Raw genomic sequence first — 20,877 nt, forward strand, 5'->3', positions numbered from 1 at the left:
TGATAGTGAAGGCGGCAGTTAATCCTCGCCTTACCCACTCTTTGATCTTGGGGACTGATTGGCCGGGATTTCGGGGTTTAATGGCACGCCTAGTAAAGAGTGGGTCCTGCCGGTTAACAGGGGAGGGTCCCGGTGTCGCTTTGGCTGGAGCTGCGGTCGCAGAGCCGTCTACATCATCTCCGCGACAGAGTGAGGAGCCCCCAGCCCCTCCTCTTTCTATTGGGGAATCCCTCGCGGATTTCCCACTGGAACAATCACGAGACGAGACTCTGCGACACGCGTTTGACCAAGTGAGAGTAATCGATGGTCAGATGCTCCAGCCAGGCGCCACCCCCTCCTTCCCCTATTTTTCCATTTTGAAGGATAGGTTATACCGAGTGACGCAGGACACTCAGACGAAAGAGCGAGTCACCCAATTGCTAATTCCAAAGAGCCTCCGGGAATTGGTATTTCAGGCGGCTCACTTTTAATCCCATGGCTGGACACCTCGGGCAGGATAAGACACTCGCCCGGATAATGGCCCGATTCTATTGGCCGGGGATTCGCGGCGACGTCCGTAAGTGGTGTACGGCGTGCCGCGAATGCCAGTTAGTAAATCCAGCGGCCATTCCAAAAGCGCCCTTGCGCCCCCTACCATTAATCGAGACCCCGTTCGAAAGAATTGGGATGGATCTCGTCGGGCCATTAGATCGGTCAACACGAGGGTACCGCTTTATATTGGTTCTGGTGGACTATGCAACGCGATACCCGGAAGCGGTGCCTCTTCGCAATATCTCAGCACGCAGTATTGCGGAGGCCCTCTTCCACATCATCTCCCGGGTTGGAATCCCTAAAGAGATTCTGACTGACCAAGGCACCTCGTTTATGTCACGGACACTGAGCGAACTGTATGGGCTACTGGGTATTAAGCCGATCCGCACCAGCGTTTATCACCCACAGACGGACGGTTTAGTTGAACGGTTCAACCGCACCCTCAAGAATATTATCAAAAAATTCGTAAGGGAGGACGCACGTAACTGGGATAAGTGGCTCGAACCCTTGTTGTTTGCAGTGCGAGAGGTCCCCCAAGCCTCCACGGGGTTCTCCCCGTTTGAATTATTATATGGGCGTAAGCCGTGCGGCATCTTAGATGTACTGCGGGAAAATTGGGAGGAGGGACCTTCACCGAGCAAAAACGAAATTCAGTACGTTATGGATCTGCGCGCAAAACTCCACACGCTCACCCACCTAACTCAGGAGAATTTGCGGCAGGCCCAGGAACGGCAAGCCCGCCTGTACAACAAGGGCACGCGCCTTAGAGAGTTCACTCCGGGAGATAAGGTACTCGTCCTTTTGCCCACGTCGAGCTCCAAATTAATCGCCAAGTGGCAAGGACCCTTTGAGGTCACACGGCGAGTTGGGGACGTCGACTATGAGGTTAGGCGAAAGGACAGGGAGGGGGCGCTACAGATCTACCACCTCAATCTACTGAAACGGTGGAACGAGGAGGTCCCCGTGGCGTTGGTGTTGGTAGTTCCGGAGAAGGTGGAGCTGGGGCCGGAGGTCCAAAAAGGGTCATTGGCATCACGTACCTCTCCGGTCCCCTGTGGAGACCACCTCTCCCCGACCCAACTCACGGAGGTCGCCCAGTTGCAGGCCGAGTTTTTGGATGTGTTCTCACCCCTGCCCGGTTGCACTAACCTCATAGAACACCACATAGAGACGCCCCCGGGGGTGGTAGTGTGGAGCCGTCCTTATAGATTACCTGAACACAAAAAAAAGGTGGTTCGGGAAGAACTTCAGGCCATGCTCGAAATGGGCATCGTCGAGGAGTCCCACAGTGACTGGAGCAGCCCGGTGGTCTTGGTTCCCAAGGCCGACGGCTCGGTCCGGTTCTGTGTGGACTATAGGAAAGTCAACGCGGTGTCTAAATTTGACGCGTACCCAATGCCTCGTATTGATGAGCTGCTCGATCGACTAGGCACGGCTCGCTTTTACTCGACACTGGATTTGACGAAGGGATATTGGCAGATCCCCTTGACTCCATTATCCCGGGAAAAAACGGCCTTTTCCACACCGTTCAGCTTACACCAGTTCGTCACACTTCCTTTTGGGCTGTTTGGGGCACCCGCTACGTTTCAGCGGCTGATGGACCGGGTCCTCCGGCCCCATGCCACCTATGCGGCCGCTTACTTAGATGATATCATCATTTATAGTAATGATTGGCAGCGGCACCTACAACACCTGAGGGCCGTCCTTAGGTCGCTGAGGCGGGCGGGACTCACTGCCAACCCGAAGAAGTGTGCGATTGGGCGGGTGGAAGTACGGTATCTGGGCTTCCACTTGGGCAACGGGCAGGTGCGTCCCCAAATTAATAAGACCGCAGCGATTGCAGCCTGCCCGAGGCCCAAGACCAAAAAGGGGGTGAGGCAGTTCCTGGGGCTGGCTGGCTACTATCGTAGGTTTATACCTAATTATGCGGACGTCACCAGCCCGCTGACTGACCTCACTAAAAAGGGGGCGCCAGATCCGGTCCAGTGGACGGAGCAGTGCCAGCGGGCTTTCTCTGAGGTAAAGGCTGCATTGTGTGGGGGGCCACTTTTACACTCCCCTGACTTATCTCTCCCTTTTGTGTTGCAGACCGATGCGTCGGACAGAGGGCTGGGGGCCATTTTGTCCCAGCAGGTGGAGGGGGAGGACCGCCCGGTCCTGTACATCAGCCGGAAGCTGTCAGTGCGTGAGGGGCGCTACAGCACAATTGAAAAAGAGTGCCTGGCGATTAAGTGGGCGGTCCTCGCCCTCCGTTACTACCTGCTGGGGCACTCTTTCACTCTCTGTTCGGACCACACGCCCCTCCAGTGGCTCCACCGCATGAAGGATGCCAACGCGCAGATCACCCGTTGGTATCTGGCACTCCAACCCTTCAACTTCAAGGTGGTCCACAGGCCGGGGGCGCAGATGGTCGTGGCGGACTTCCTCTCCCGTCAAGGGGGGGGGAGTCGGCTGCGGGCCGGACGAGCGCCCGGCCTGAGTCGGGCGGTGGGGGTATGTGGCAGCGGGGGCGTGGTCAAGCACCGGTCTGTGACAGGAGGGTGGAGCCGGGGAAGGTGAGTGGCAGAATCGCGACACCTGAGGATAATTAACCTGTTTGTGTGTTTTTTCCCAGTAACCGCTCCCTATTTAAGGAGGCAGAGAGAGAGGAGAGGGAGCGCAACCCGGGACCAGACGAGTGTGTGTGTGAGTGAGTGAGTGAGTGAATGAATGAATGAATGAATGAATGAGATTATTAGACTGAAAAGTTATAAAAATAAATCGCCTTGTCTGCCTCCAAACGCCGTCCTCTGTGCTCCACCCACACTCGATACATGCTACAGTAACCATCTGGAAGAATGTTTTAAGAAAAGGAAAAAAGAAGTCTTGGAAGTAAATAAGGATACTCTAGTCATGAAGGAACCAAACATGTCCAGCATGGATGCTGAATTTAATATATCAGAATTAAAAATGGCTTTAAATAACACTGCATATTCTGCTCCAGGCAGTGATTACTTATGTTATGCTATGTTTAGGCAATTACCTGATGCAGTTCTACAAAAGATTCTTAATCCATTTAATAAAGTATGGAATGAGGGTAAACTACCAAATGTATGGAAAAGATCTACAATCCTCCCATTTAATAAGCCCGGAAAGGACCCAAGCAACCCAGGGAATTATAGACCAATAGCTCTCACCTCACATTCAGGGAAACTGATGGAGAAAATGATTGTGTCAAGATTAAACTACTATTTAGAATATAATTGTTCACTTCACAGCTATCAAACTGGATTCAGGAAACAGAAATCAACAACTGATGCATTAATCAAACTTACTAATGAAATTGAAAAAGCATTGGTTATGAAGGAGGCTATGGTAACAGTCTTTCTAGATATAGAGAAAGCTTATGATACCATGTGGAGGGAAGAATTATTAATAAAATTAGGAAAATTGGGAATTAATGGGAAGATGTACAACTACATATTAGACTTTCTCAACGTACCTTAAGGGTCAGAGTGGGTGAAGCTATTTCAGAAGAATTTACTGTTGAAAATGGAATACCCCAAGGGAGTGTCATTAGTCCAATACTTTTTAACATTATGATTAATGATATTTTTGAGAAATTGGGTGAAATGAATGAAGGTTTACTATATGCAGATGATGCTGTTATATGGAAAAGGGGACGTAACATATCGCACATTACTGAATCAATCCAGAAGGACATACACATCCTAGAACAATGGGGGATAGATTGGGGTTTTAAGTTCTCTGTTCAAAAATCTCAAGTCACATACTTTACAAGAAAGAAAGTTCCAGAAAATGTTAAAGTAATGCTCTATAATCATATTATTGAAATGGGGAATGCATTTAAATATCTAGGTATGTGGTTGGATAGTAAACTGACATGGAAACTTCATACTGAACATGTTGAAACTAAATGCAAAAAGGTACTGAACTTGATGAGGATGATATCTGGTCTTACCTGGGGAGCAGACAGACAATCTTTGCTGAATATTTACAAAGCATTGATAAGATCAACTATTGATTATGGTTGTATAACATATAGCTCAGCTTGTAAAACATCCCTTCTGAAACTGGAAAGAATACAATTAAAGGCCATTAGAATAGCTTTGGGTGCTATTAAAACAACTCCTGCATGTGCTCTTCTGGTGGAGTCAGAGGAAACCCCACTTAATTTAAGGTTTAACAAGCTTTCTCTAATGTACTGGGTCAGACTGCAGGGCAGTATTAACAATCCAGCCATATCAGTACTTAAAGATTGCTGGGAATATTACAAGAAGCATAATGGGTTTGGGTGGAACATTGACAATACTGCAAACCAGTATGGTTTGAAGGAATTAACATACAGCCCTGCATTAGCTTTAAGTGGTGTCTCTCCATGGAGTCTGCCTACTCCTGAGGTTAATATAGAACTGCTAGAGGTAAAGAAAGATTATCCAAATCAAAAGAGTTTTGCATTATTTTGCAAACAATACTTGACTTCTTCATTCTATGGATATCTCCAAATTTATACTGATGGATCAAAAGATGTATTAAGTGGTAAATCTAGCATTGGAATTTATATTCCAGAATTCAAAAAAACATATGGCTATAGACTGAATAATTTCCTATCAGTTTACTCAATTGAAATGGCTGGAATTCTTTCTGCATTAAGATGGATTGAAGAAATCAAACCACTCAAGTCAGTTATATGTACAGATTCAATGTCAGTTTTACAAAGTTTTTTATCAGGTAACTCAACAAGGGAAGACTTAGTAATTGAAGTTAAACATCTCTTAGCTCACATAAGGAATATGGGACTTACTATTGAGTTTTGTTGGATACCAGCCCATATAGGAATTAAAGGTAATGAAATAGCAGACCACATAGCCAAAGAATCCATTGATAAAGAACAGATAGACATTCATATTCCACTGGGAAAAGGAGAAGCTAAAGCTTTAATTAAAACAGAGATTATGAAAAGATGGCAAAAAGAGTGGGAAACAGAACCCAAAGGTAGACAATACTTTAATATGCAGAGTCAGGTATGGGGGGAAAGAATAACATCAATGGGATTTAACAGAAATGAGGAGGTAGTATATACAAGATTAAGACTGGGACACACAGGTCTTAATGCAACATTACAGATATTAGGTAAAAGTGATGGTCTTTGTCAAGGATGTAGAGTTAAGGAAGATGTTGAGCATGTTTTATTTCATTGTAGTAAATACAGTTATCAAAGACAGAAATGGTTGGAGGTTGAAGCAGGTTCAGACATTCACAACATACTAAAGGAAGAAGGAATACAGCAAAATAGAATTAAAGCACTAATCAGTTATCTTAATGATACAGGTCTAATGAAAAGAATATAATTTTTTTTTTTGTAGCCTAGTAATCTGACATAGAATCTGTCCAGTCCCTTCACACACTCCTGTACAGTAGGTGGCGGTATACACAGATTGTGATAATCTGCCATTAAAAAGAAGAAGAAGAAGAAGAATCAAAGAGTCGATTCATTCCCTGAACGACACATCACTCGGAGTGAATCAGTTTTCTGGAAGTGAAAATGTTTCTCTTTCAGCCTCGGGACCATTTTAGATACATGCTTTATTAATCCCAGAGGGAAATTCAAATTTTGTTGTTGGAAAACTAAAGAAACTCCAACCCCAGGCAGAACCGGTGAGATGAATGAAGCCCAGCATGGAGTGCTGAGTAAAAGTAAGTGCTGTGTTGGAGAGAAATGTGGTTGTATTTGACTGAGCTCGTGTAAAAACAGCAGTAAAACTGCGGAACTGAAATCATCTTCCCTGTAAAGCTGCTGTTTATCGGCTGTGTGTTCTATATTCGAGTTTCTCTCTTCAGTTTCTCATCTTTTAAACACTCAGAGAGTTTGGGGAAGTGTAACTGGAGCGCATGTAATGGTGCAGCTAGGCTGGCGTCTCCACGGTGTGTGTGTTGATCTGGTGAGGGGAAAAGAAAAACAAAAATCACATTAAATGGTTTCAAAACGCCAAAATAACCACAAAAAAAGTTTCTTCATGATTTTTTTATATTAATACCAAACCCACGCGACACAAAGTAGTTTCTACTATCGCTAAACAGTGTAAACGACTCCATTTTATTTATCACTATTCATTACAAATGAACTGGACAGAAATTAATCATTTAAACTCAACAAAAACCCATTTAATGCTATTAAAGAAAACAGTATTAGACTTAAAGTAGCTTTTCTGTGAACTACTAAATAATATTAGTTTTTAAATTAAATGAAACGTAAAACTTGTCCCCTTCCTCAGTCACACTGGATTCGGCACGCTGAGAGCCCACTTCCGCATCCTTAAAAGACTGTTCCCATGGTAACGGCATGATCACTTTCACTCTTTCAGTTTCGATTGGTTTCTCTTTCGCCAAGATTTACAGTATCTTAACCCTTTGATGCAAAACATATGCACACCCCTTCTAATGCACAACAATGACCCGCATTCATTTTCCAGGTTATTTCATGCTGACTGAGTTTTTCTTTGCTCTATCTTTTGAAGTAAATTTATTTTATGATTGAATATTCCAAGTATTCTTTAAATATTTTGTTTTTAATTACCACAAATCATTAATTTAATTTTTTCTTTGCTACTTTATGAACAAAAATACTTTTTATATTACTACACATGGGTCATCCAAGTGTGATTTAAAATTAAATGTCTTAATACTATAATAATAATTTGTTTCAAGTAATTACTTTAGCAGTGAATGGGGCCAGTTATTTATTTATTTATTTATTAACTATGTAGTTAGCTAAGCCAACTACAATAAAATTAGCTAACTAAAGTAGAATATGTCAACAGCTAGGTAGCTAATAGTAATTACTTGTAACTTTCTGACAAGTAATCTACTCACTCTCAAGGTAACCTAAACATAATAATTTTTTTTCTAAGGTAATGTTAGAACAATTGAAAAACAATCCTTACATGTATTAGATGGGCAAAGGGCGCTGTACTGAGCTGTGAAATGTCTGACACAAGCACAATTCACAGTTCCCACCAAACGCTGGAGTAAATGCATGCGGGTCGGTTCTGACCCATGTGTGTAAACTTGATGTAGAATTACAAAAGCTGTGCTTGTTCATAACTTAAGAAAGGAAAAATAAAAATTATGATTTGTGCTAAACAAAAACAAGATATTTACTGCATATTTGGAAAAGTAAATGACAAAATGAATTTATTTCAAAAGTATATCATAGAAACACTCAGCCATACATGAAATAACCTGGAAAATGAATGCAGGTCATTTTTGACCCATGTTGTGCATTAGAAGGGTAGTGATACAAAAAGGGTTTTTATTCAAAAAATAAGAAAGGAAAAAATAAAATAAGGATGTATGATGATCAAAAACAAGTTAATTGAGGAATACCTTGAATACTGAATGATGGAATTAATTTATTGCAAAGATATAGAAGATAAAAACTCAGCCGGGTCACTTTTGACCCATGTTTTGCATCATAGGGTTAAATAGGGTAAACGTACCAATTAAGCACACTGAAGTCTATGTTCAGACATTTTTGAAACGCAGACCAATATTTTTAGGTGGAAATATTTATTTAAGCTGAAATATTAATGTCTCATCTAGCAAATCCTTACCTTGCTCATTTTTATTTGTACATTATTATAAATATATATTTATTTAAATGTAAAAAGTCTGGATGTGCTTAAAGGGTACATTTTGTACCCTTTAAGCCCACCCCTGGCCCAAATAAGCAGACTATAACATTTTGTTCCTTTAAAAGACAGTTTATTTCTGGATTTATATCTTATGCATTTTAATTGAAGAGTGGCAGCAACAATAAAATGTGAAAATATGATGGGGGGTGAGTGAAAACCAGCAAGAATGAATGACACTGGTTCCTGTATCCCTAAAGACACACACAAACATGAACACAATTCTACAAAATATTCAAAGATACACTGAGGAAACTGTCAATACAGTACATTAAAAAAAATAATCCACAATCCATTATCCAGTTCATAAAAAACTGTCCTACACACACAAGGCTTTGAGCTGCCTTTTGAAGATCTTTTCAACTTCATCGTAGTTTTTTAAGTGAAACGGCTCAGCACCCTCACAGAAGTGAGAGGTTTCTGATGGCCCCCTCCTGATAGAGACGACATGCCTCTTTCATTTTTGGGCATGAGCTGTAGTTCCTCCTCTGCTTTGACATCTTTAGGGGCTCTGCATGCTCTTGTGACAAGGCTTTTGCAGATAGCTTTTTGCAGACAGTTGTAATTTATCGTTGAGTGGGGAGTAATAGGCGTGCGTGATGTTATTCACTGCCACAATGCAAGGGGGCGCGAAGTCGCGAAATCTCTAGGAGTAGTTGGTGGGTGTGGTTAGTGCCCTAGTAACAATTTTATGTTCCCAGAACGTTCTGGGCACGTACGCCTTTGGTTGCCTATACGGTGCATATACGTTAGGTTTGGTTGCCACTTGGTTGCCATATGGTTGCCATGGAAAGTTTTTCTGACGTTGCCCAAACGTTTCCTGTTGGTTACAACAACAACCTTCCCCTGCCCTTCCCCTAACCTTGCTGGTTGCATGTTTGGTTCCCTGAATGTTAGCCTAACGTCCCCCTGACGTTGTAGAATGTTATGTTTTGGTTAGATTTTGCTTTCAACTAATTAGCAACATCAACACAACTGCTAGCATATCTACATGAGAAAACTCAGTGATGAATGAACAGGCAAATTTGGCAGGTCTTGAAAGTTTAATGAGATAAAATATCAATAACAAATTTGAATAAAAAAAATGTTTGAAAATAAAAAAATAAAATAGAAAAGTTTCTGAAAGTGTAACAGTGCATTCAATAAAACAATCATATATACAAAACAGAATAAAATAGAAAAGTTTCTGAAACGGTGCATTCAATAAAACACATTCAAAACAGAATAAAATAGAAATAAGTTTTTTAAAGTGTAACTGTGCATTCAATAAACAAAATAGAATAAAAAAAATCACTTCACAAAAAAATAGAATAAAAATCACTGTTCACAATTCAATTGTCCATCCATTGCTGCTGATCTGAAAAGAAAAAGGAACAAAATGTTTAAAAACAAGAACAATGAGCACATGTCCACAAAAGCATGATAAACCACCCTACTACCAACCACGAAATTTCTGTGATTGCACCAAATTAGAGAGCAGAAGTATACCGTCTGTGTGGTGCAAATTTTAGAGTCTGCCCAAGGCATTCCTCCACTTCAGCTTCCGTATGGCCGGGAAATTTTTTGACACATGCAGCTAGAAGGCAAAATAAAGGAAAGTTACACATCAAAACCTAGTCAGTCAAGCATGGCATAAAAGTGATGTGATCAATATATAAACACTTACCCTTTATAATCTTGCACAGAACGAGGTCATCAAAGGACATTTTGGCCCGTCTGCCCCGCAAGCTGTACTGGGCGAGTACCTCATTATTTGCTGCTCGGCGTAGCATACGGTGAATGGCTGCCCCTAAACCTGCCCCTCTGACAGTTTCAAGAAAATGTTGCTGTAAAAAAATAAAAATAATTATACAATGAAAATTACTGTAGCGAGCTTAATTAATTAATAGATAGATAGATAGATAGATAGATAGATAGATAGATAGATAGATAGATAGATAAAATTACCATCTTGTTCCACTTGTCTGGTTGTTCCAGACTCCTATCCAACTCCAGCAGCTCCATCACCATGCTGCATGGTTTAGCCAACACCACATCATCTTGCTGGAGTTGAGGCGTGTGTGTCGGGGCATTGGTCTCCACCAATGACTCGATCTTGTCAAACCTAGCCTCGAGCCTCCGCATCAAGCGACTCATGTGGGCCTCTGTGACTATGGGGACAAATGTGATGGAAGTTGTAATTTATAATGTACTTTCCTGAGTGAGTGAACTAGTTAGTGTGTATAAAAGTACTTACTTCTCTCAAACATGGCTGCGATAGCCGAGACACCCTGTCCGTCATGAAGTGCCCGGCTGCTGGCTGAAGTTTTCAAAAAGAAAATATTTAGTTTTCCTGTTCATGATTTTGTATTCCAACATCTGTAAATGGGAACTTGAAAGCAACTGTACCTTGAAGAGTCAAAAGAGGTTTCCAGTGATTCTTGGAGGTGCCTGGTTGACTGAATTGGGTGTAGTGCCTGGCTGCTGGCTGAAGTTTTCACAAAGAAAATGTTAGTTTTCATGTTAATGACTTTGTATTCCAACATCTGTAAATGGGAACTTGAAAGCAACTGTACCTTGAACAGGGTCAACAGGACTTGGGCTAGGGTGGTGAGGACTGGCTCCAGTCCCAGCTGGTGTTGACCCTGAAAAGATGGTGCATATGGATGTTAAGTCATTTATTGGGGGGGGGTTCTTATACATGGTATTCGCAAAAGAAGAACCTATGATAATACATTAGACATTTACAAATAAATTGAAAAACACTTACATTGTGGTGGTAAGGGCATTGGGTCCTGCTGACCTGAAAAGAGCACACAAACATCAGATCAGTCACGTAATATACACCGGTATTCATCATGAATGTTAGCTCCAAGCTATGAATGATGATTTGGGAACTGTTAACTTACACACAGGGCTTCCAGGCACAGTCCGAGTCTTGGGTTGCTTCTTGGTTGCTGCTACCACTGGAGCAGAATCATCTGGAAGGAAAGACCATACAATGTGCAATGTAAATTTCTTGTAAATGACTTGAAAATGAACACTGAATTGAGTAACTAATGTTGTCATTAGTGAAGAGAGCTTACCATCAGAGGATTCGGAGACAAACCTCCTTGGGCACTTACGCTGCCTTATTGCAAAAGTGTTCACATCATCCTCTGTCTCAACACTTGAGGACTCCATCAATTGCAAACACTTCTGTTCAGCTTTGGCGTATGAATCTATGGAAAATGACTTTTAGTCAGTAGCACAAAAAAAAAAAAGTGCTGCCATAGAGAGAACAATTCAGTATATTCTATGTAGTGCATAGCAGCGATAGCTCACCTGTTTCGTACCAAGTTTTCTTAACGGGATGTTTGGCCCAAGTTGTATTTGGTGCTCGGCACTTCACAACATGCAATCGCACATTGTGTGTCGTCCAGTAGCAGACCATGCCATGCTAAAAATATATATATGGTGCGATTTGCTGGGGGGGATGGTGGGGATCATCCCCCCCTCTGGTTTTTATCTCTGCTGAAAAAAATCCTTGGGGACAACCCCGTCAATAAAACAAACAAACCAAAAAAAAAAGTTGACATGACAGGCATGTTGTGAGACAGTTTTCTATGGTCTACATTGCACTCACTTTCAAAATGACCCGAAGTGGCAGCTTTGACGTTCATGAACGTCTAGGGTTGCCAACCGTCCCGTATTGGGCGGGACATCCCGTTTTTTGGGTAATTTTAATTTGTCCCGTCAGGGACAGATCCTGCCCCTCACTCCAATGCTGTGGTGTAAATCGCGTAATTGCCGTGAGAAGCGCTATTACCGCGAGTCGCGGTCATCTGCGATTTAAAACCATTCACTGTTGCCATATCCTGAATTTTTAAGCTATACTGACAAAATAGGCATCAAATTAAACTAGAGCAGATGGTGCAGCCAGTGGATACAGCCTAACTGTTCGATAAGGATAGCAGATAGCTTAAAAAAAAAAACCTTCCGAAACACTCCTGCCTTTGTGATGTCTTTCTCTCTTCTTCTTCTGAAGCATTGCAGAAGGTTCTTAGGGTTTTCAAATGGACAATTAAGCAAATATCAGGGTTTTACAGCTACAGCAAATCATTTTTCAGTTTATGACATTGCCTTCATAAATATGGCCTGATGAATTATTTGGCCAAAGTTTAAAAGAGAAAAATGAGACAATAATATTAGAATTGTTTGTTATTTTGCATTAAGTTACTTAAAAATATCCATTAATTGGTCTATTAATTTTTAAAAGCTCTATTTTAGAAATGAATTTGTAGTGGCCTACATTTGAAACGCTCACCTAAAGGCGAATCGGTACTATAACTATTTTGGGGCGCTGGGGTGCATGTACAGGGCCTGTACCGGTACTTGTCCGCACCCGGAACAAAGTGTCCCTCATTTGGATATGAGAAAGTTGGCAACCCTACGAACATCCCCAGCAAATAGATATATTGTAGATAATCAGAGTGTGAACGTGGATTTAGCGCCATGAATCACATTCTTACTGATGAGCGCAACAGAATGAATGTATCCACACTGACAGCCTTCTTTTCCTCGCTGTCAATGGGCCAGACGTGCGTTCCTTCCCTGCTGAGAAATTCGCAGAAATGTGGATTAAAGAAGGGCGAAACGCGGCGGATAACGCACCGACGGGAAAGCAGAAAAGGCCACATGAACTGCGCCATCAGAGCAAACTGTTCATTTAGTATTCATGTATTTCAATGATTTTCGAGTCACTGTCCATTTAATCCGGAGGGAGAGAAACATCACAGCAATGCGACAAGCAATGCGAACTTTGTTGTGTGTTAGTGTTCGTGTATTTAGTCAGAGAGATAGGAAGATGAATTTACTATCTCTGGTTTAGTGTTCGTTTTCATTTAGTGTTATTCATTTGATATCATCGGATGTTATTGAGCTGTTAGCCTATTGTTACCTTAATTTTGTGACGTTTCATGATTAAAAAAAAATAAAAAATCCCCCCTTCTGGTTTTTTGACAAATCGCACCCTGTATATATTTATTTTATATATATATATATATATATATATATATATATATATATATAAATAAGCATATATATATTTGCTATCAAAAGTATATAGGCATATATGTAAGCATACATATTTGCTATGTATCGACAAAAAAAAAAAAAAAGACTCGTACCTCAGAAGTGTGTCCAAGCCATGAAGATGGCACAACCTCAATAGCATTGTCTGTGAACTCATCTGTGAAAACAAAGGCATCATTAGCAACTTTCCTTGACCACAAACGTTTGAGACATATTTGCAAAACAGACGGAATTCTCCTTTAAGGTATAACCACAACCAGAAAGAAATCACAAATTACCTTTTCGAAAGTAGAGTACTTGAACAGAAGCAGGCTTCAGTACTTCCAACAGAGACGTTTGCTTCCAAATCCAAGTTCCGGGTAGTGACTTTACTACACGCACCTACGTCCTCTTATCCATCTGTCCAGCCAATGAGGAGTGTTCGTTTTGCGTCACATGCCGTTGCGTCAGGCAACCTGACCAATCAACAACTTACAGTGGCTAGGTCTCGTTTTTTCCTGTAGACCCCATGGGAACAAATCCAATGGATAAGGGAATCTGAACTATAAAATAAGTTACTTATTTTATAGTTCAGATTCCCTTATCCATTGGATTTAATACATGATGATTATTAACTTTTATGACAACCCTTCACACCAACAAAGTGTTGTTTTTCAACAGACAGTAAAAGTTACGTTACGTTTTCTGTGCAACCTCTGAACTACAATGCTTGTCTCGTGCTATATTCTAAACTCTAAGCAGTGTGGTTTGAGTGAGCTAGGCTAACAGAGTACTGCAGTAAACATGTTGCTGATCTTTGCAGCCTACAAAAGTAGGCCCTCACTTGAGGTTTTATCCACCAACATACTATATTTCGTCAAATAATACATGGGGAAATCCGTACTGCTGTTATGCCGCCGTTCTGAGGCACAACTACACAGACATTTTAACAGAGAACACCGTCACCTACACGACATGTATTGAGGTATTTCACTCACGTGACCAAGTCACGTGATGCTGCCATTTTGGACGGCACGGCTCGAATCAGTTTGAATGCGAGGAAGGCGACAAACGAAAAACATAAAAGAAAAAGGAGCGAGATGCAGAAAACACCTTCACTATCCAGCGACGTAGGGCATTTACAGGGCGAGCAGAGGGAGAGGTATTTGCAAAAATTGAGGTTAGCAGGCTTAGAGAATGACGTTTACCTGCTTCCACCAGGATTGTTCACTGACGTACGGAAGTACACCAAGCCCTCGTCTTTACCTGACTTCGGCCCACATGATCTGTATACCTATGTCATTAAAAACCCATCGCCATACACAGGTATTGATCTGAAAGCGTATAAGAGTTTGGATGCCTACAAATATTTTGTGTCAGGCTGGGTAACATGCCTACATCAGCGGGTCGTCCCTGGAGCCGGTGGTCGCCATCTGATTACAGCTAAGGTTTGTTCACATTTTCATTTACTTTCGGTCCTCAGGATAAACAAAATGTTATTAAATGGCATTGAAATAACTTCTTAGTCTGTTGAGACATGGCCCGTTATAAATTTGCTGTGACCAGGCAGTGACCAAGAACTGTATTATTAGGGTCGGTGTCTGTGTTGTAGCAGTGTACTAGCAGCTAGCTGTTAGCACTAGCTAATGTCAACAGCATCATAGCTAGTATGTTACTGTAGCAATGTTTATGTTCAGTCATTTGGATGACTGTTAAAACCTTTCAGTCAAGTTTTTCCTTTACTGGATTTACTAGTTTACTGAGCTAGCGCGCTCGGCGGCCGAGCCGGGAGCCATCGTGCCCTCGGCGGCCGAGCCGGGAGCCATCGCGCCCTCGGCGGCCGAGCCGGGAGCCATCGCGCGCTCGCTCAGTAAACTAGTAAATACAGTAAAGGAAAAACTTGAGACTGAAAGGTTTTAACAGTCATCCAAATGACTGAACGTAAATATTGCTACAGTAACATACTAGCTACTGTTGTTGACATTAACTAGCTTGCCATCCAAAATGGTGGACACCGGGGCATCACGTGACCCTGTGACGTCAGGTGAAATACCTCAATATCGATATGGGGTAATCATGCGTAATCTCGGCGCTATGGCGTTAGCCATGCTAAGGTATGCTACATAGCATTATATCAGCGTGCTAAATCACAACAAAGGTGAAAGAATTATGTACAAGTTCTTTGTCAGATGGGAGACTGGAAAAGACGTGTTTTAGAGATACCAACAACGATTCACTTTGTATAATGTGACCGGAGATGATTGCACGCATAGCAGCTAACTGCTAGGTGAATACTATTCACATTTATACAGAATAAAATAACACATTACCTGATCGCACGTACTGTAAATCCAGATAACGTACACTGGCGCTGGTAGTTCTAAATCCAACAAGGAGACTCGGTGAAATTTTCAAATAGCTAAATAAAAGGGCTATCGTAGCATCCATTAAGTCCGCCATTTTGTTATTTGCCTTAGAGCTGTTTGAAAGCACAGAGAATTCTGGGTAATGTGCAGGATGATGATGCATCGAAGCTACCTAGCTGGACTTTTATTTTTAGAAAATAAGAGGAGAAGAGAAGTGGATTTTTGTATTGCAGCAGATTTTGTTAGTGGTACAGGGTGGATTTGGTTGTTGTTGGGACAAAGTACAAATAAGTTGATCAATGGAGCTGGGTGTGAGTGAGTTGGGGCAACAATAGTACCAGAAGTATGTGCATGAGAAAATGCAGTTGGGGCAACAATAGGGATAATGTACCAGAAGTATGTGCATGAGAAAATGTAGGCATTATTGTAATGCAGCATGTTTTGAGGGAGAAATGTGTGACCACAACTTAAAGGTCAAACTTTTGTTGCTGCTCTGCCATATTATCAGGAGCCAATTTGCACCACACAAGACTGTGCACCAAGTCACAACGACCCATTGCCAAACCATGTTCACCCTCTTCATATGATATATGCTGCAGCCTGCTCATTACAGATCACTTGAATTCCACAAAAAACATCACCACTTACAATCCAAACAAATTTAGCCTATAAGTTTATTTCTGCAAATCAGCCACACTCTACCCACATTGCACTAACTAGAAAAACATTTAACCTGTCCATTTTGCTTTCACCATTCCCTTCTTGCCCAGTAAAATATCTTTTACATTTAACACTCAAAATGCTTCCTTTCCTTCGTTCTTAATTGGGTCTCCTGGAATTGAATTGGAGTCGCCTGAAATAACCAATAGAAGGAAAATACTGAAAATAAAAATGTTCAACTAATTATGTTATATATTACAAATAAAATGCTATATATCAGCTTTGAAAAGAAAACATCCACATAACTGAAGGCTAGGCTGCTGATCAAAATATAGAATATGTGACACTGTGCAATCTCTATAAAATCTAAAAAATGTGTATGGGGTCATGAGAAATTGGTGATGTAAAAATGGGGTCCCAGGCCAAAAAAGGTTGGCAACCACTGCTTTAGACAGTCAAAACACATTACTCAGGAATGTACATGGGTTTGTTGCCTATTTTTGTGAAAATTTCCTTGCAATATATCTCACAACTCAACATAGACTAGCCTATAGCCTAGTATGCACACGTTCTGTTGACCATGGCGTTTTCAATGTGTGAGGGTTGCTCCAAACCAAAATGGCACGACATAACAATGCATGACAAAAGGGAAGTTATATGTGACAGTTTACTATGGCAAAAAAAAATAGGCTACAAGTACAAAAGAGGTTGAAATAAAAGATTAAAAGATAATTTAGCCAGCATCAGGAAAAGCAGATAGTATAGTTCTCAGAACAACAAAAAAACAACCAAACATAACGTTGTGTGGAGGTTATAGTGTAACCAAATGATAACGTTTCAGTTGGTTAGTTACCTCAACGTTTCGGGGACGTTTGGCTTCGTTAGGTTTATGCATAACCATGAGGAAACGTTCTCTAAATGTTAGTTGTTGGTTACGTTCTAACAAACCTTTAGAGAACCATAGGCTAACGGTACATTAACGTTCTGTGTTACTAGGGAGTGTTTATCCTCCGGTTACTTATAATTATGCTTATAATGACTAGAACTGGAGTCGTATAGATGTACGTATTTCCTCACTTCCTCGATCAACCGCTCCATCTTCGCTCGTGTTTTAAAAAATGGCGATCGTGAAAACAAACCAAACTGGGAAAGTAAGGAAGCGGAAGTGTGTGTACAGCGGATGTAGAGTGGACCAATCAGAGCCCTCTTGTCTGCGACGCTGTCTGCGGTGGTCACAATTTTTAGGGGGTGCGCGCAGAGCATCTGCGAAGGGGGGGGCTTCGCAGACGCTATCTGTGACGCCATCTGCGAGGACTGGGTTGTCAGCATAAATTGGCCTTTAGGCTGTGAAAATAACATTTGTGCTTTTTTTTTTTCTTTAATTTTCACTCAACAATGACAACCACAACTGAATGTTTCAAGAGGTGTTTATATACGCACGGAAATTAGCTTATTGGGAACAACACACTGAGCTTAATGGGGACAGCCACAATTTTGATTAAAAAATAAACTGCATTTTTTTCAAATGAAAAGTGGTTTATCACATGAATTACATATATTATATACCAGTTCATATAGCAATGTTATGTCAGCAAAAAAATATTGATTATCTGTCTAAACTTGTGCTTTTCTTGGATGATGCTGCACTGTATACTGTAGTGTTAATACAATTGTACCCATTAAGCTCATGTCATTATTATGCAACATATTTGAATAATACAATAATCTGCAACTTTTATCTAAAAAAATCCTGAAAATATACAGTATACTGAACTAAAAAAATAAACCTACTAGTGAATATGATGGAGAATGTGGATGTACTGAATAACTTAATATGGCTAATATGCTAACTACCCATATTAGCGCTTGCAGTATGCCTGAAAATCTGCCTTTTGATTAGACTGTAATTTATCTTCTATATCCACAATCGTAAACAAACAAGATATATTCATGAACATTAATCTCTTAAATTTGTATTGAATAGAGACACTTACCCAAGATGAGGGCTGAAATTTCATAAAATGTTGTTGAATGAGGGGTCTCTTCAGAGCAAAGTTTATGGACAACTTTCAAAATGACCGCCAGGATGAGTCAGAAGAATTTTGGTCATATTAAAATATGCAGCTGAATGATTGGTTGCACAATACAGGAAATGTTTAATAACAACTGTATCTATTGGTTCATTTGTAAAGCCAGACTATTTCATGTGCATTTTATTAGTTATTTGAGTTTAAAGTTGGCAGTGTGCTTAAAGGAACAGTCCACCGTACTTCCATAATGAAATATGTTCTTCTCTGAATTGAGACGAGCTGATCCGTACCTCTCCGAGCTTTGTGCGACCTCCCAGTCAGTCAGACGCGCTGTTACTCCTGTTAGCAATGTAGCTAGGCTCAGCATGGCCAATGGTATTTTTTGGGGCTGTAGTTAGATGCGACCAAACTCTTCCACGTTTTTCCTATTTACATAGGTTTATATGACCAGTGACATGAAACAAAGTTCAGTTACACAAATTGAAACGTGGCGATTTTCTATGCTATGGAAAGTCCGCACTATAATGACAGGCGTACTAACACCTTCTGCGCGCTTCGACAGCGCATTGATACCTTCACTCGGAGTTGTACCATTTTTTTTGACAGGGCGGATGGACCAGGGCATTCGCCCGCCTGGCCATGCCCGACGAGGAGCGCTCTCGGCCAGCTTGGGAGGCAGACGGCAGCCCCTCCTGGAAGTGCAGTTTTACCATGGGCCTTAGGCGGAAAAAAGGACAAAGTCCCAGTTTTACCATGGGCCTTAGGCTGAAAAAATGACAAAGTCCCAGTTTTACCATGGGGCTCGAGTTGTACCATTTTTTTTTAGACAGGGCGGACGGACCAGGGCATTCGCCCGCCTGGCCGTGCCCGACGAGGAGCGCTCTCGGCCGGCTCGGGAGGCAGACGGCAGCCCCTCCTGGAAGTGCGGTTTTACCATGGGCCTCATGCAGAAAAATGACAAAGTCCCAGTTTTACCATGGGGCTCGAGTTGTACCATTTTTTAGACAGGGCAGACGGACCAGGGCATTCGCCTGCCTGGCCGTGCCCGAAGAGGAGTGAAGGTATCAATGCGCTGTCGAAGCGCGCAGAAGGTGTTAGTACGCCTGTCATTATAGTGCGGACTTTCCATAGCATAGAAAATCGCCACGTTTCAATTTGTGTAACTGAACTTTGTTTCATGTCACTGGTCATATAAACCTATGTAAACAGGAAAAACGTGGAAGAGTTTGGTCGCATCTAACTACAGCCCCAAAAAATACCATTGGCCATGCTGAGCCTAGCTACATTGCTAACAGGAGTAACAGCACGTCTGACTGACTGGGAGGTCGCACAAAGCTCGGAGAGGTACGGATCAGCTCGTCTCAATTCAGAGAAGAACATATTTCATTATGGAAGTACGGTGGACTGTTCCTTTAAAGGGTACATGAGCTTAATTGGTACGTTTACCCTAGTACTTTCATAAACTACCGTTATTATTGATTTTTTGTATTGTTTACAGTATTTACATTTTAAGTAATTACAGGAAAATTTCCTTTCATTTGTAACTTAATTCCACTTATTTTTAACTCCTGTTTATTGCACGTTTTAACAGAATCAAAATGATTCCGAACATTTTGTGATGTAACATTTGCATTATGTATATTTTGTAAAATCAAAACTTGTTAAAGGTATCTATTATTTTCAGTTGTATATGTTTCATAATATTACTCTTCACAGTCCGCTGAATCTCATTTGTTATCTTTGTTGTATATAGTAAAGATGTATTCGGTATAATATGACTTTATTGCAGAAATCTGTATTTTGTTTTCTGTGCACTAGAAATTATAATTTAAGGTTTCAGCTTTTATTGCAGGAATTTGTAGAAGATTTTGTTGATAATTACAGTGATTTGTAAAGTTCTGGTTAATGAATAAAAAACTAAATTTAAACTTTGTTAGTGCATTTTATTAAGTTAGTCAATAAAATTTGTCTTAAATGCCAAATAAAATATACTAGTGCATCTCAAAAAATTAGAATACCATGAAAAAGTTCCCTTTTTTCACAATTTAATTAAAAAAGATAAACTTTCATATATTCTATATTCATTACATGTAAAGTGAAATATTTAAAGCCTTTTTTGTTTGAATTTTGATGATTATGGCTTATAGCTCATGAAAATCAGAAATCCAGTATCTCAAATTATTAGAATATTCCCTAAGATCAATCAAAAAAAGGATTTACAATACAGAAATGTCCAACTTCTGAAAAGTATATTAATTTATACACTCAATACTTGGTTGGGGCTCCTTTACCATGAATTACTGTATCAATGTGGTGTGGCATGGAGGTGATCAGTCTGTGGCACTGCTGAGGTGTTATTGAAGCCCAGGTTGCTTTGATAGTGGCCTTCAGCATATCTGTATTTTTGGGTCGGGTGTTTCTCATCTTCCTCTTGACAATACCCCATAGATTCTCTATGGGTTTCAGGTCAGGCAAGTTGGCTGGCCAATCAAACACAGTAATATCATGGTCAGCAAACCATTTGGTAGTAGTTTTGGCACTGTGGGTAGGTGCTAAGTCCTGCTGGAA

General features: G+C 41.1%; 2 protein-coding genes across 12 annotated transcripts in view; one reads left to right on the forward strand and one right to left on the reverse strand.

The window, feature by feature from the left end:
* Nucleotides 1-6,014: 6,014 nt before the first annotated feature.
* The window catches only part of LOC132870616 (NACHT, LRR and PYD domains-containing protein 3-like), a 164,740-nt gene continuing 149,877 nt past the window's right edge, over nucleotides 6,015-20,877 (forward strand). For 7 of the 11 annotated variants that reach the window (XM_060904325.1, XM_060904323.1, XM_060904330.1 and 4 more), the window contains exon 1: nucleotides 6,017-6,228. The gene's annotated coding sequence lies outside the window, so the exon portion shown is untranslated. Of the gene's footprint in view, nucleotides 6,229-20,877 lie in introns of all 11 variants that reach the window. The other 4 variants (XM_060904329.1, XM_060904333.1, XM_060904327.1 and 1 more) reach the window with 2 other exon arrangements.
* LOC132870361 (uncharacterized) lies at nucleotides 9,814-11,646 on the reverse strand. Its single transcript, XM_060904000.1, has 8 exons — nucleotides 11,526-11,646; nucleotides 11,288-11,422; nucleotides 11,111-11,182; nucleotides 10,972-11,004; nucleotides 10,778-10,846; nucleotides 10,459-10,521; nucleotides 10,170-10,372; nucleotides 9,814-10,048 (listed from the first exon to the last, which is right to left on the reverse strand). Exons 1-8 carry the CDS (start codon nucleotides 11,632-11,634, stop codon nucleotides 9,836-9,838), a joined length of 897 nt encoding a protein of 298 aa, XP_060759983.1. The 5' UTR covers nucleotides 11,635-11,646; the 3' UTR covers nucleotides 9,814-9,835.

Source organism: Neoarius graeffei, chromosome 22 (genome assembly GCF_027579695.1).
Source record: "Neoarius graeffei isolate fNeoGra1 chromosome 22, fNeoGra1.pri, whole genome shotgun sequence".
NCBI classification, from domain to species: Eukaryota; Metazoa; Chordata; class Actinopteri; order Siluriformes; family Ariidae; genus Neoarius; species Neoarius graeffei.

Coding starts and splice junctions, on each gene's coding strand:
- LOC132870361 (XM_060904000.1), bottom strand. CDS start 11,634: ATGGTCTGCTACTGGACGACACACAATGTGCGATTGCATGTTGTGAAG. Junction 10,847..10,971: donor AATGCCCTTACCACCACAAT/GTAAGTGTTTTT, acceptor CCATCTTTTCAG/GGTCAACACCAGCTGGGACT. Junction 10,373..10,458: donor CGCAGCCATGTTTGAGAGAA/GTAAGTACTTTT, acceptor TTGTCCCCATAG/TCACAGAGGCCCACATGAGT.